The sequence below is a fragment of the Caloenas nicobarica genome, unplaced genomic scaffold (assembly GCF_036013445.1).
Source record: "Caloenas nicobarica isolate bCalNic1 unplaced genomic scaffold, bCalNic1.hap1 Scaffold_97, whole genome shotgun sequence".
Classification (NCBI taxonomy): domain Eukaryota; kingdom Metazoa; phylum Chordata; class Aves; order Columbiformes; family Columbidae; genus Caloenas; species Caloenas nicobarica.
Window position 1 is genome coordinate 223,057 of NW_027017726.1, and position 14,592 is coordinate 237,648.

At 52.7% G+C, this 14,592-nt stretch overlaps 2 protein-coding genes across 2 annotated transcripts; one reads left to right on the forward strand and one right to left on the reverse strand.

Moving 5' to 3' along the window:
* The first annotated feature begins 398 nt into the window (after nucleotides 1-398).
* Nucleotides 399-4,118, forward strand: LOC136002981 (fas-binding factor 1 homolog). Its single transcript, XM_065658220.1, has 5 exons — nucleotides 399-487; nucleotides 878-951; nucleotides 1,221-1,405; nucleotides 3,539-3,665; nucleotides 4,088-4,118. The coding sequence occupies exons 2-5, from the start codon at nucleotides 919-921 to the stop codon at nucleotides 4,094-4,096; spliced, it is 354 nt and encodes a 117-aa protein (XP_065514292.1). The 5' UTR covers nucleotides 399-487; nucleotides 878-918; the 3' UTR covers nucleotides 4,097-4,118.
* A 9,002-nt stretch (nucleotides 4,119-13,120) lies between these two features.
* Nucleotides 13,121-14,092, reverse strand: LOC136002980 (olfactory receptor 14J1-like). Its single transcript, XM_065658219.1, has one exon. The coding sequence runs from the start codon at nucleotides 14,090-14,092 to the stop codon at nucleotides 13,121-13,123; it is 972 nt and encodes a 323-aa protein (XP_065514291.1).
* Nucleotides 14,093-14,592: the final 500 nt, after the last annotated feature.

The following is a 14,592-nucleotide window of genomic DNA, read 5'->3' on the forward strand; positions in this document are numbered from 1 at the left end:
ACACTAACGAGAGATGCCCCTTTGCGCAGACCGGGCTGAACTTTGCTCAGCTCTAGGGGGATGTAAGCAAACGACTTGCAGAGGGGCTGCAAGGCTGCTCCAGCCCCGCAGTGACAGCAGGGCCACTCTGGTCCCTTCAGGGGGATTCGCTCTGGGGACAGAGGAGCGAGGGCGACACGGGCAGAAGCAGCCCGGGGCGAGGGAAGAGCCCGAGCCGCTGCGGCTCTGGGGCCATTTCTAGTCAGGCCGCGCAGCGGACACCCCCGTTGCTATGGCAGCGGGGGCTTTCCAGGGCCGGCCCCGCGCGGCGCAGCCCCTGTCGCTATGGGAACGGGTCCTTCCCCGAGGGCGGCGCGCTCCATGCGGGCGCCGGCTGGCTGAGCGCCGCGCTGTGCGGCGGCGGGGCCGGGCGGGAGTTCGGCACGGCCGGGGGGTGACGGGCCGAGGAGCCCCGGTTCCCCCGGGCGAGCAGTGGGAGCCGGTGGAGGTGCAGGGGGGGAAGCTCTCGGCCCCTGGATTCCCCGAGCGCGGCTGTCGGGGCGGGCTCAGGGAGGAGCTGGGCTGGGAGCTGTGAGGCGCTTCCCGCATCCATCCCTGGGGCGGGCGGGCTGGGGCTGGTGGGGCAGAGGAGCCCCAGGGGTGAGCCCGGGTGGGGTCCGCTGTCACCAGCACTGTCCCGCGGGTGAGCGGGAGGAGGGGCCGGTGCCGTGGCCAGCACGTCCCCAGCCAGGGCAGCACTGGGCGGCAGCAGAGGGGTCAGGGCTGCTACTGCGGAGCAGCCCGAGCTCAGCGTCCTGTTCCCAAATCCTCTGCGCACTTGGGGTGCAGCGTGCGGGTGTTGTGATGACAGCAACAGCTCTGTGCCGTCACCCCTCAGGGGCTCTCTCCGGGCAGCACCTCGGTGAAGGTGTCAGGAGGATGGAGCCAGGCTCTTCTCGGTGGCAGCCAGTGGTAAGACGAGGGATAATGGGTTCAAACTGGAAGACAGGAGGTTCCACTTAAATTGGAGAAGAAACTTCTCAGTGAGGGTGACAGAACCCTGGGCCAGGCTGCCCAGGGAGGTTGTGGAGTCTCCTTCTCTGCAGACATTCAAACCCGTCTGGACACCTTCCTGTGTAGCCTCATCTGGGTGTTCCTGCTCCGGCGGGGGGATTGGACTGGATGAGGTTTCAAGGTCCCTTCCAATCCCTGACATTCTGTGATTCTGTGATTCTGTGAAGGTGCAGGAGACCCACGGGCAGCGGGAGCAGGTGCTGGGGCGAGAGAAGGAGCAGCGGGCGGCTCGGCTGCTGTGGCAGCGGCAGGACGCGAGGCAGGAGCAGGCAGAGCTGCTGGCGCAGCACCAGCAGCACCTGAGTGCGCTGGAGCAGCAGCACCAGCTGGAGCGGCTGCGGGAGCTGCAGAGGTGAGAGCGGCACGAGTGGCACACGCGTGGGGCCGCTACCCCCGGTCTGGGCAAAGGAACCAGGGGATGGTTTGGGGAGGCGGTGAAAGAAGAAAATCAGAGTCCAGAAGCACTGAGTTGTGGGCAGCTGGGTGTCTCCTGGAGTGGGGGTTTGGTTTGTAGGTGGACACTGGGATCTGGCTGGGGACATCGACATGATGCGTTGTGCTTTGAAAGGGGCTGGACCCTGTCTTTTCTCTCCCCCAAATCTCTTCCATTCAGGTGAATGAGTCACTGACATAATCTGGGTCAATAAGAAATCTGGTTTTGGTAGAGAAGCCCATAACCCCCAGATGTGTCCGTCCCAGATGTGGATGCTGGTCAGTGGGATGCCCCATGACAGACCACCGTGCCAGCCCAGCTCCTGGGACCTGGTTCCACACACAGTCACACATCTGCACACACACACATACATGCATACACACAGACCTACATACACGCATACGCATGTGCTCACACACCACTGTGCAGACATTCTCATACAATCACAGAATCCCTGACTGGAAGGGACAAGGATCACCTGGTCCAACCTTTCCTGGCACAAGCCCAGTCTAGACAAGCTGGCCCAGCACCCCGTCCAGCTGAATCTTTAAAGTGTCCAATTTTGGGGAATTCACCACTTCCCTGGGGAGATTATTCCAATGGCTGATGGCTCTCATGGTGAAAAATTTCCTGCTTGTGTCCAGTCAGGATCTCCCCAGGAGTAGCTTGTACCCATCAGCCCTTGTCTGTTCCCTGGGACTCCTTGTACAAAGGGCATGTCCATCTTTGTAGCCACCCTGGAAACACTGGAACATGGTGCTGAGCTCTCCCTGAGCCGCCTTTTCTCCAGGCTGAACAAGCCCGGTTCTCTCAGCCTTTCCTCGTATGGCGGCTGCCCAGTCCTTTGATCATCTCTGTGGCCCTTCTCTGGACCCTCTCCAGCCTGTCCACATCTAGTTTGGCTGAAAGTGACTTAATTTTCTTCATGCAGTTATATAATTATTACTGCAGTAATCTGAGGGTATGAGGGAAAGAATGATTTGGGGAGGACAGGACACTTTTTACAGCCATCACGTGTTTTGCAACACGGCGTTTGTTGGTCTCTGACAAGATGATCACAGAGTTGGTGGCTGGGGTTCTGTGATGGAAATGCTTTTGCTCTGGTATTGAAGCCCAAATCGCCTCTAACAGTCTTAGAGCAGTGAATCTGGAAGTGTTGGTTTGCCTCAGCAGGCAAAGCCTCTGCTCCCCAGCGGAGCTCTGTGACCGCTATGTCACTTGTCAACACCGTCACTGAGTGCAAGGGCAGTGTAAAAACCAGGTGCTTTGGAAAGCTCCCCCACTCTCTCCTGACGTTCCAAATCTGTCTCATGTGCACCCTGAAAATATGCATTGAGGCAGGAAAGCAGACCTCAGGAAGGTCTGGCCCTGCAGGCTGGACATCCCCAGCCCTGGATCAGCCAGGTGATGCAATAGCACAGCCTCCCGATGTCATAGTGCGTTTCCATGACAGTCCCAGGCTGTCCCCAGGGTTCCCTGGCCACTGACACCACAACCTTTCTTGCCAGATCTCTGGCTGCCCTCACTGCTCGCCACGCTCTGTGCCACAGAGACGAAGCAGATGCAGACATTGTCGTCCTCTTCCCTTTCGACGGCCATGGCTGAGACAGGTGGAGTCCTGAGACTCCTCCTTCCCTGCCCTAGTTCAGCATCAGGGATGAGCTCCATTGTGCCTGAGGGGATTTGCATCCCCAGGCCTTGAGCAAATCCACTGATGAGGAATCCACAACTGCTCTGGGCAACCTGTTCCAGGGTCTTGCCAACCTCATAGTAAAAAATGTTCTTTTGTTGAGAACATTGGTATTCTCTGGTGAGACAGAACTCTCGCGGTACAGGAACAAGATGTCACCAGTGGGTGACTGAGATGGCTTAGAGAACCCCTGTCAAAGATATTAGCAAAAGTGCTTTTAATATGATGTTGTAAAAGTGCAACTTAACCAAGTTTGATGGCAAGTTCACTCTATCAGTGTACAGCACAATCATTTGAACAGTGATTGACAACTCCTAAGGCACAGGTCAAAGTACCAAGACTCTCTTCTGATCTTTCCTCAGGTTTTATCAGCATCTCACAGCATGGACGGAGCCCGGGTGGGGACTTGGAGACCTCATGGCCCATGGGGCCCCATCATGGCCCAGTTCACCAGCCCTGGACCCAAATACTCAGTCCGAGGAACAACAGGTAAAACAAGGATCAGAGAGGTGTGTTGAGCACACCCGTGGTAAAATCAGCTACAAACCTGTTTCCCTTTTTCCCCCTTCTCAGAGAAGCCCCCTGCTCCTAAAACCTTCCCACGCAAACCCAGTACATGTGAGGTTTGTTTGTTTGTTTTTTAGTTTTTATTTCTCTATGATTATCACTGGATCCAGACTGTCAGGAGGTCCAGTTTCTTTTTAAGATTATTTAGCAATGCAGTTGCAGAAGCATTTGTGCTTAGAGATTTACTGTTTGTTACTACAAGGCACAGTACAGCTCACCTTTATTACTCTTGGAGGAAAAAGGATGGGAATTTTGTGAGCTCGGCAGCTCAGTCTCCTGCAGCTTCAAAGGAGCTTTGAAATGGGGTTGCCTACAGGTGGCCTTTCACGTGCTGTTCTTCATAGGTTACCTGAACCACAACCCCCCAGAGCCCCCACTTAGCCCTGTCAAGTGGCAGAACCTTCTGCAGAAGGCAGCTGCTCGCCAGGTCCTCGATATTGCATGAAGCCTCCATGGCCAGGAATGGGGAGTACGTGGCTCCCACCTCTCCCATGGGTGGACTTCCCAAGATGAACTTCGAGATCATGCCTGAACCCTGTTTGTTCAGATAAGACTAGGATGTTTTCACATTTCCCTGCAGCAGTGGCACAAAAGTTAGATGGGTGCAAAAGAGAGATGGGTACAAAAGGCTCAGCTCACCCCTTCAATGAGCTGTAGATGTTTTCCAGCAGCTGGCACTTCTGCAGCGGTTAAGGAGAGCAGCTCTTGTTGAAATTGCCTCCTTGGCTTGAGAAAAAAGGCCACATCTTCACTGCTTTTGTGCTGTTGTCCTCTGCCCTAGGCGATTACTGCCCTGAGAAGCCCAACAGACACGTCCTGAAGTGCCCTCCTGTGCAGTCCATGTCCTTCCGGCACAGGGGCATCAAAACCGACCTCCCTCCAGGTAAGTGACTGCGGGGAGACGCCTACCCTTGCATAGCATGTGAGGCACAGACTCTCGATAAGGTGCAGGGAGAAACATTTATTACAAATTCAGGCTTGTATTTATACTTGATAGGATGCTTGTTCCAGCATTGCTGATTTGCTAAGTTAGGCATTACATAAGCGATACATTTTGTGTTCCTACCAAAGCTGCTACCAGAAAAGCATTTTTTGATGTCACAAGTTACCCCCTGTCCTTGATGTATCAGTCCTGTATCAATCCCTCTGGCCTTAATATATAATCAGTACAGGCCTTGCTTCTTGTTTTTCCACCAACGCTTGTTCCCCCGCCATTGACTCTCGTAGTTTCTCACAGGCTTGATGTCAGAATACCACCACACCCTTGCAGCTCAAGCATCCTCTACTGACAGTCTGCTGCTCAGCTTGTTAACCAGGGCCAGTTCAAAGCCTCCACTGCAGGACACAGCTGTTTCCTGACAAGCTTCCTTCATGTGCAGTAGAAGCCAGTGGGGAGTACTCCTGGTTGGCTGCAGCTGCCTTGGCAGGTGCTTGTGCTCATCTCTCAGTCCCAAGGTCTGATCTGTGCCTTTCCCCCCACCCAAGCTGTGCTGCTGGCTCTGAGGAAATAGGGGTACAGCGGGCAGATGGTTTTACCAGAGCTGTGAAGTTCCAGTGAACCCCTTGGGCATTTTTTCTTCCTGGTTCTTGCAGTTCCAGCACAAACTCATCTCATCCCACAGAAGCACTGACAGCTCAGTTTCGGAGCTGCCAACAGTGCCCCAGCGTGGCAGAAGGTGGAAGGATTGGGAAAGGGGGCAGACATCCTTCCTGCTCCTCTGAGCAGGTGTCATGGAGGCACCTCAAAGTCAGTTTTAGGTGAACAACAAGTTCAAACCAGATTTTATTCTGGCTGGAAAAGTGTAGCAAATACACTGACTAGAAACAGGGTTTATACAATTAGTTAGCACTGCAACAACGTAAAATATCGATCAGATATCAGTTGAGGGGATTATTGTGGTACAACAACATAAGAATAATGACGATGCACAACGTGCATGCATTCAGTCACAAGAAAGAAAACCAGAGGCCTCTTGAGTCCAGGGAACCCACAAGAAATAATTGCTTGCCTGGGTTAGGCAAGGGCTCACACTTGCCTGGTTAGACAAGGACTCATGCAAGGATCTATCCAGTAAATAACCACTCACCAAACAAGAAGCTGAGGTGCTCTCAGTCCCGGGAAGTCTCCTTAGACGGCGTACCAGTCTAAGGAAAGGGCTCCACTTCACAGACCCGCAGCTCCGAGAAGACCACTCAAAGGGGTCTTCTGTGGGAACCCCGTTTTATAGGCTGGTCAGATGTGGCTGTGGGCATTAAAACATGGTCCAGAAGATTTGCAGCTACTCTGGGCACCTCCTTTGTTGAAGACCCTGTCAATCGACTCAGGATCCCATTAAGGACCCTGTCAATTGACAGAGGGTCCCACCCTTCCTGCCCCCCAAGCTGGTGGAGGTGAAGTCACCCTGCCCGGGGCAGGGGAGGATGTGACTGGCAGCACCTTGGTACCACTCTGGTGCGTACCTGGGGACAGGCACAGTGGGGCACAAAAGGTGCTAAAGAGCCATCAACTGCCTCAGTGAAGGCTCCAGATCCCAGGGGGACGTGCAAGTGCCACAGCAGCCTTTGCAGGGTGCCTGTGTCTGCCCCAGAGGTTTCTTCTCTTCCCATTCCTCTTGCAGGTCCAGGCACTTACATGTTGCCCAGGGTGCTGGGCCCCAGCACAGTGCACACAGCTGCCAGCCCGTGCGATTCCATGAGGTGGAAGAGTCAGCAGAATCACTACAGTGCCAATCTCGCCACGGTGAGCTCTGCTTCTCTGCCTTTTTGTAACAGCAGCTGAAGCTGCTCTGCTCTCCTCATGGCAGAAGAGCTGCAAAGCCTGCAGGATCCTTTCTTAGCACATCCTTGGCTGCAATAGGAGCAGAACCCAAGAGTGCACGTGCCCGCTGGCAGGGCCACAGGATTCTCCTGCCATTCCAGCAGGACAGGGGAAGCTCTGCCTCCACCGCTGTCCCTTGTTTTCTAACAGTTACAGTTTTGCTGATGTAGCACTCATGAGCTCTCATGGGAATCTCCCTCCTGCTCTGAGATAAGCCTCATCTCTGCTCCTAGTCCTTGCGGGTTGAATTCACTTTGCTTGATTGTCACTGTGGAGAGCTGGCAGTGGAGATGAAGGTGGAGGAGAAAAATCCTCGGAGCAATTCCTGAAACATATTTCTGGCAGAAAAACCAACCTCTTCTTTCAGCTCTGAGCTACTTAGGATCAGGATTTCACATCCAGTGGCCACAAAAACACACAAAGAGAAAAATGGCTGCCCACACCTCCACCAACTTGCAATAGAAGGGCTGTGGTGTTTCCAAATCCTTTACATTCCTGCAGAATTTAAAACCCTTGGGGAATACCCAGCGATGATCACAAACCCTCGGTGCTCTGCTGCCATACACATGAACTCCCATTGCGCTCGAGATTGGTCCCTTGGCAACCTGGCAGTGTGAAGAGCCGGCGAGAACTGATGGGAACGGCTCCAGGGGATCTCCTCCTGGAGGTCACAGCTGCTGCAAGGCTGAGCTGTTGCAATGAAAAGTTGAAATCTGCCATCACAGATTCATAGTGTCAAAGGCTTTACTGAAGTCCAAGTACACAGCATCCTCAGCCTCTCCCTCATCAAGTAAGCAGGTCACCTTGTCACAGGAGATCAGGCTGGTCAAGCAGGACCTGCCTTTCATAAACCCATGCTGACTGGGCCTGATTGCTTGGTTGTCCTGTGTGTGTCATGTGATGTCACTCAGGATGATCTGTTCCATGAGCTTCCCTGGCACCAAGGTCAGATTGACAGGCCTGTAATTCCCTGGATCCTCCTTCTGACCCTTCTTGTAGACAGGCATCACATTCGCCAACTTCAAGTCGACTGGACCTCCCCAGTTAGCCAGGGTTGCTGATTCACAATTGAAAGTGGCTTAGTGATCACTTCTGGAAGCTCCCTCAGCAGCCTTGGATGGATCCCATCTGCCCCCATAGACTTGTGTGTGTCTAAGTGGTGTAACAGGTCACCAACCATTTCCCCTCGGATTATTGGACTACATTCTGCTCCCTGTCCCTGTCTTCTGGCTCAGGGGGATGTGTACCTGGAGCACAACTGGTTTGACTGTAAAAGACTGCGGCAAAGAAGGCATTCCACTTCTTTCCAGCTATGTCATTTCGCCTGTCAAAACTAGAGTTAGGTCCAGAAAGCACCGTTTCATTGTCCCATCACTGGTCAGGACACCCAGGGAGGGTCAGGAATGGATCGCCTTTAGTCCTGCCAAGGGAAGGCATCCAACTGAGTAAATTGGGGCATCTCACTCCGGGTTTATACTCAGAATCACAGAATGGTTGCAGTTGGAAGGGACCTCTGGAGATCATCTAATCCAACCCACCTGCTAAAGTAGGATCACCTAGCGTGGATTTCACAGGAAGTCTCCAGGCGGGTTTGAATGTCTCCAGAGAAGGAGACTCCAGAACCTCTCTGGGCAGCCTGTTCCAGTGTCTGTCAACCTCAAAGTAGAGAAATTTTTCCTCATATTCAGACGGAACCTCCTGTGCTTCAGTGCCTGTTGCCTGTCATCCTATCATTGAGCATCACTGAAATGAGTCTGGTCCCATGCTCTTGACATCCATCCTTAAGATATTTATGAACATTGATGAGATCGCCTCTCATCCTTCTCCAGGCTGAACAGACTCAGCTCTCTCAGTCTCTTCTCATAAGAAAGGCACTCTAGTATTAGTATATTAGTAGTAGTAGTATTTTGTTATTACATTGTTGTCTTATTAAACTGTTTTTTCTCAACCCACAAGTTTGTCCCTTCCCTTTCACTTCTCTCCCCTGCCCCACTTTGGCGGGGTGGAGGAAGTATGTGACCAACTATCATGGTTTTAGTTGCTGGCTGGGGTAAAACCATGGCAGGGAAGAATAATAGTAGCTCGGGAAATCTTGAAAATCACTTTCCAAGATGCTGACACTCTTTTTGGTGGTGGGAAACGGCATGAGAAAGGAAAGCCATAAAAAACTGCAGCTCTGGAGGTCCAGAGTGGACCTGAGGATAAAGAAATGTCATTCTGAGCACAGTGCTGTGGACATCCAGAGGCGTCTGGATCAGCCATGGCTTTGTGTTTCAAGGAACAGCTGGGGAGGATGGAGAGACAGCAGCACAGGAGGGGACATACTGGGGTGAGCACAAGGTGGGGAAGCGCATGGGGTGTCTGCAGCCTGCAGGGAAACAGCCACAGGCCTGGGACAGTGTAGAACGGCCTGTGGTGGAGATGGCCAAGGGTGAGGCTGAATGTCCCTGGAAGGCCCAAGGTCTTTGTCCCCTTGGCTATGGCTGATGTCCCTGCCACTGAGGCCTAAGAGGAGACCCATCATTGTCATGGCCATGAGGCCTCATTGCTCCTTGCACCTCCCCAAGGGAGGTTGGGAGGTGTCACATTGTTGTCCCTCAATGGCATCGTACTCCCCACATCCCCAGGAAGAGCCCTGAGACACGCGTGAGGGACAGGATCTCCCTTTGTAGGGGCAGGGGCTCAAGGTTTGACCATCCTCCTTCATCAAACAAACCAAGGGTTTTCTCAGCATCAGAGCTGCTGCACTTTGCCTTTGCCTGATGTAATCGCAGTCTCCAATTATCTGTTCTAACGAGTCCCTGAGGAGGCTTTGTCAGGAATGGCCTCAGTGGCACCCATTAGTGCTTCAAGGAACTTTGGAGTTTGCTTCTGACTTGGACTTCTTGAGGAGATTCTTCAGTCTGCTCTTGGTATCTGAGGTTCATGGACTCAGCACCAAATATGCCATGGGGCTCATTAAAATACAAAAAGCCCTAACGAGCCATGTCTTTTCCTGTCATTTTCTTCAAGTCTGCAAGACTTGTACAGCTATTTGGAGAGGTTTCGGTGGGTTACTTCGTGATGAAGATTTCAAAGAAGATTTCATAAGAGAGGGTTTTTTCTTTCAACGGTACTTTCTATCATTCTTGATTTCATAGAAGAAGTGACAGCAGCATTCTACACTGGGCATTGATCCTGAGGGTCACCTGAATACACCGGGACAGGCAGGAGAAGCTGTCCCTTAAGGTCGGACACTGTATGGACAACCTTGCTCCTCATCCCTCCCCACAAAGTCTGCCAGTTCCCTCCTTGGCCACCTGGGGCTTGCATCACTTTTCCTTACATCAGACTTCTCCACTGAGGTCTGCAGGTGGATGGTGCAGCTCCTCTGCACCAGCTCCCACCTGCTCTCCTTAGAGACCTGGCTGCACTCAGGCACAGAAAGGTTTCTCTTCGATGCCAACAAGGAAACACAATATAATTTAATAAAGTAAAACACTTTCCACAACCATCTATGCTGGATTTGGTGACGTCCACCATGCACAAGGGACATCCACACAAGAACTGTTTTAGACAGAGTTAGGAAAGGATAGATGTAAACACAAATAATGTGTTGACTGCCGTGTTAATTAGAGCTCTGAAGAATGGGGCAAGTTTGTAACTCCCTGAAGCTCCAAGCAGAAACCAAACAGTTGAGAGGCAACTGAATGACCGAAGAGGAAGTGGAGGAGAAAACCTGAGAGTTCTGGGAAGGGTGTGTGTCCAGACAGTCTGCTGAAAAGTTTTCCTTTGACATGGACCTTGAATCAGGAGAGCTGGAAACTGCTGAATGACAAGGGAGATGAAATAATAGAGTGTTGGTAACAGAAGTAGAGGGGAAGACCAACGTTCTCCTCCCCTTAGTACGCTTGCCGGTAATTCACATTTGAACTTTTTTTTTTATATGTAAAAAAGTAATACATAAAAAGCTTGTCCGTGTAGCTGAAGACATGTGTGTCTTATATCCATTTCTGTTTCTGGGAAAAACTTTCCTTTTTGAAGAAAAGAAAACCTCCCAAAGACTTAAAAAAAAAAAAAAAAGGATGTTGACATCTTTCTTTGCTTTGAATATTTGTCTTCAGTTCTTATTTTAATTTTCATTGACATCAGCTGACATCGGATGGGCCTACAGGCATTAAGCCAAGATCATTTTCTGTCTTGTATAGCGCCCCATGCCCTCTAAACCTTCCCTGCCCAGGACTCTTCACACTTCGCCCAGAGCGAGTCACACTGAGGCGTTGACTGGTTCACTGGTTGAGATGTTGGTTTAGATGGTCACCCAAAGCACAGGTGGATTCATGCCCCATAATCGTCTGCTCTGACCAGTTAGAAACAGAGGCCAACATCACAATGGGATCAAATGAGAAGTGAGGTTGAAGGGCCCTCAGGAGTCTGCAGTCCAACCTGTCACAAACTGGGTCAGACCAAGGTGTTCAAGCCCTGATTCAATCAGAGTTTGAAAACCTCCAAGGACACAGGCTGCTCAGCCTCTCTGGGTGACCCGCGGCAGCACTTGGCTGAGCTCCTAGGGCAGGGGTGTCAAACTCATTTTCACTGGGACCACATCAGCCTCACGGTTGCCTTCAAAGGGCCAACTGTAATTTTAAGACTGTATAAATGTAGGAATAGTTGTATATATACAGTCCTAAAATTACATTCGTCCCTTTCAAGGCAACCGTGAGGCAGATGTGGCCCCCAGTGAAAGTGAATTTGACACCCCTGTTCTAGGGAAAAAAACTTTTCCTTATGTCCTGGCTGAACCTCACCTCTTTCACCTTCCACCCATTGTTTTCTGTCCTTCTGCAATGCACTACAGTGAAGAGCCTGGCTCTGCATTCTCCATCCCCTCCTCGTTGGCACTGGCAGGCTGTGATGAGGTCCCTGTCAGCCTTCCCTTCTCTGGCATGGACAAGCCCGGCTCCCCCAGCCTCTCCCCACAGGCAAAGTGCTCCAGTCCCTGGCTGTCCCCGGGGCCCTTTGCTCAACCCACTCCAGCTTGCCAGTATCTTTCCTGAATTGGGATCTGAGATCTGGATGGAGTATTCCAGAGAATCCCTTCCCTCCATCTCCTGGCCGTGCTCCTGGTGGCACAGCCCAGGGTGCTCCTGGCCTCCCTTGCACCAGGGCACACGCTGCCTCCTGCCCAGCTCCCTGCCCACCCAGACCTTTCCCACAGAGCTGCTCACAGCCAGGCAGCCCCAGCCTGTGCCATTGCCAGGGTGAGTCCCCTGCAGGGGCAGACACTGCTCTTTGTCCTTCTGGGGCTTCCTGAGGTTCCTGCCAAGATGTGCTCTCCTCCTTGAACCCCTTCATTGAGCACAGAGGCCTGGGTGGGTGTTCCAGTAAAGACCCAGACACAGAAGGCATTGAGTCCCTCAACCCCAGCATCACTCTCTGCTGTTATTAAATTCCCCTCCCCATCCAGTAACAGCCCCGCATTTCCCTTGTTCTGCCTTGGTCTCTGATGCAGTGGTCTCTTTTCTTGCAGCCACCAACTCCAGGTGAGCTTTTCCCTTCCCAAAGTCATCCCTGCACAGCAAAGGCGATGCACATAGACTCCTTGTCTGTCCTTGTCCTTGCTGTCACCCCTGGCAGCTGCTTTGTGGCCCCTGTCTGCACCCTGTGCTGTGACAGCCCAGCCCTGCTGCCCCACACATGGTCCCACAGCCCCATGGTGCAGGCACAGCACAGGACAGGGTGCATTTGGGGTGGGGAACGGTCTCCCGGTGTGATGCCCACATGGTCCTTGGTGCTTTCTCACCCCATGGCCTTCCTGTGTGGCAGCCTCTCCAAGCTCCTGGAGAGGCTGTGTCAGCTGTGGGGTTCACAGACAGCCCTGCTCCAGGGTCTGCCAGGGTCTGGGCCAGGAGAGAGGCTGGGCAGGGCTGGCCATTCCCTGAGACAGGCCCTGAGCCCAGCAGGAGGATGGAGATGGCCTCACAGGGAACCTCACCCGTAAACCTGGGCTGAGCGGCCAGTGCTGGAAATGGCCCATGAGAGGTGGCCAGTGGCTGGGGGGTGACGAAGGCCCTGGGCCACCTTCCTGGTCTGTCCATGCCGCCAAGGTCACAGAGCAGCTTCCTCTCTCCTGCACCTGCAGGACATTGATCCCTCCCACAAGCCCTGGCTCTGCACCACAACCCCTGGTGTGAATCTTCACCCTGCATGGTCATGCAGCACGAGATACAGGCTGATGTTTTTCTCTCCCAGGTACTTTCCAGCCCAGCCCAGCTCCCTCGAGTCTCTCCCACCTCCCCTGCCCTCTCTCCACCATTTTCATTTCCCATTCATCCCTGATACAATGAGAATGGGTCTCAGACATAAGAAAAAAACCCTAAAAAATAAAAAAAATTAAAAATCATGTTCATTTATTTCACTTGTATTTAAGACACTACCTGGTTAAACAAGGTCTCTGGATCACACAACATGGGTGGATATTTAAGCAGGTGGAGATGTAGGGTGGCATTTCTTTGAAAACAACAATATCAGAAGTGGAAAAAGAAAAAAAATGTATAAGAGGGAAACAAAGATTGGCCTGTCATGATGTACACTGGAGCCATTGAAGAGGAAGGTGGGCAGTGTATGGCTGAAAACATTCACTCATCAGCTTCCTTAGAGCATCCTTTAGCTCCTGGTTCCTCATGCTGTAGATGAGGGGGTTCAATGTTGGAGGCACCACTGAGTACAGAACAGACACCACCAGATCCAGGGATGGAGAGGAGATGGAGGGGGGCTTCAGGTACGCAAAAGAAGAGGTGCTGACAAACAGGTTGACCACGGCCAGGTGAAGGAGGCATGTGGAAAAGGCTTTGTGCTGTCCCTGCTCAGAGGGGATCCTCAGCACGGCCCTGAAGATCTGCACATAGGACAGCACGATGAACACAAAATATCCCCAAAATAGAAAAGCATTAAAAGCAATAAGACCAGCTTCCCTGAGGCAGGCATCTAAGCAGGACAATTTGAGGATCTGGGGGATTTCACAGAAGAACTGGTCCAGGGCATTGCCCTTGCACAGTGGCAGTGAAAATGTATTGCCCATGTGCAGCAGAGCACTGAGAAACCCACTGGCCCAGGCAGCTGCTGCCGTGTGGCCACAAGCTCTGCTGCCCAGGAGGGTCCCGTAGTGCAGGGGTTTACAGATCGCAATGTAGTGGTCGTAGGACATGATGGTGAGGAGACAATACTCTGCTGAAGTGAAAAAGAAAAACAGAAAGACTTGGGCAGTACATCCCATATAAGAAATGGCCCTGGTGTCCCAGAGGGAATTGGCCATGGGTTTGGGGACAGTGGTAGAGATGAAGCCCAGGTCAAGGAGGGAGAGGTTGAGGAGGAAGAAGTACATGGGGGTGTGGAGGTGCTGGTCACAGGCTGTGGTGGTGATGATGAGGCTGTTGCCCAGGAGAGCAGCCAGGTAGATGCCCAGGAAGAGCCAGAAGTGCAAGAGCTGCAGCTCCCGTGTGTCTGTGAATGGCAGGAGGAGGAACTGGGTGATGGAGCTGCTGTTGGACATTTGGTTCCTCTGGGCATGGAGCACTGTCCAAGGAGTACCTCAAGGGCCAGGGCTTTTGTGCTGGTCTGGGGAGATGGGATGGCATGGAGGGGCTGAGGACCTCTCAGGATATCCTGGAAAGGAGAGCAAAGGACACAGGTGCCTCCTTTTCCTTTTGCCATGCGTGTTCACCAACCTCCGGGGCTGACCACTTTCTGACCCCCAGGAGCTGCTGTGTCCTTCAGAGGGGCAGAGGCTGTGGGGTGACTGCCCAGAGCACCTGCAGTGGGCACTGCTGTGGGACCAGCCCCACACTGGGCTTTGCTGGGAAGAGGGCATTGAAGGTGGAGAGAGGGCAGGGGAGGTGGGAGAGACTCGAGGGAGCTGAGCTGGGCTGGAAAGTACCTGGGAGAGAAAAACATCAGCCTGTATCTCGTGCTGCATGACCATGCAGGGTGAAGACTCACACCAGGGGTTGCGGTGCAGAGCCAGGGCTTGTGGGAGGGATCAATGCCCTGCAG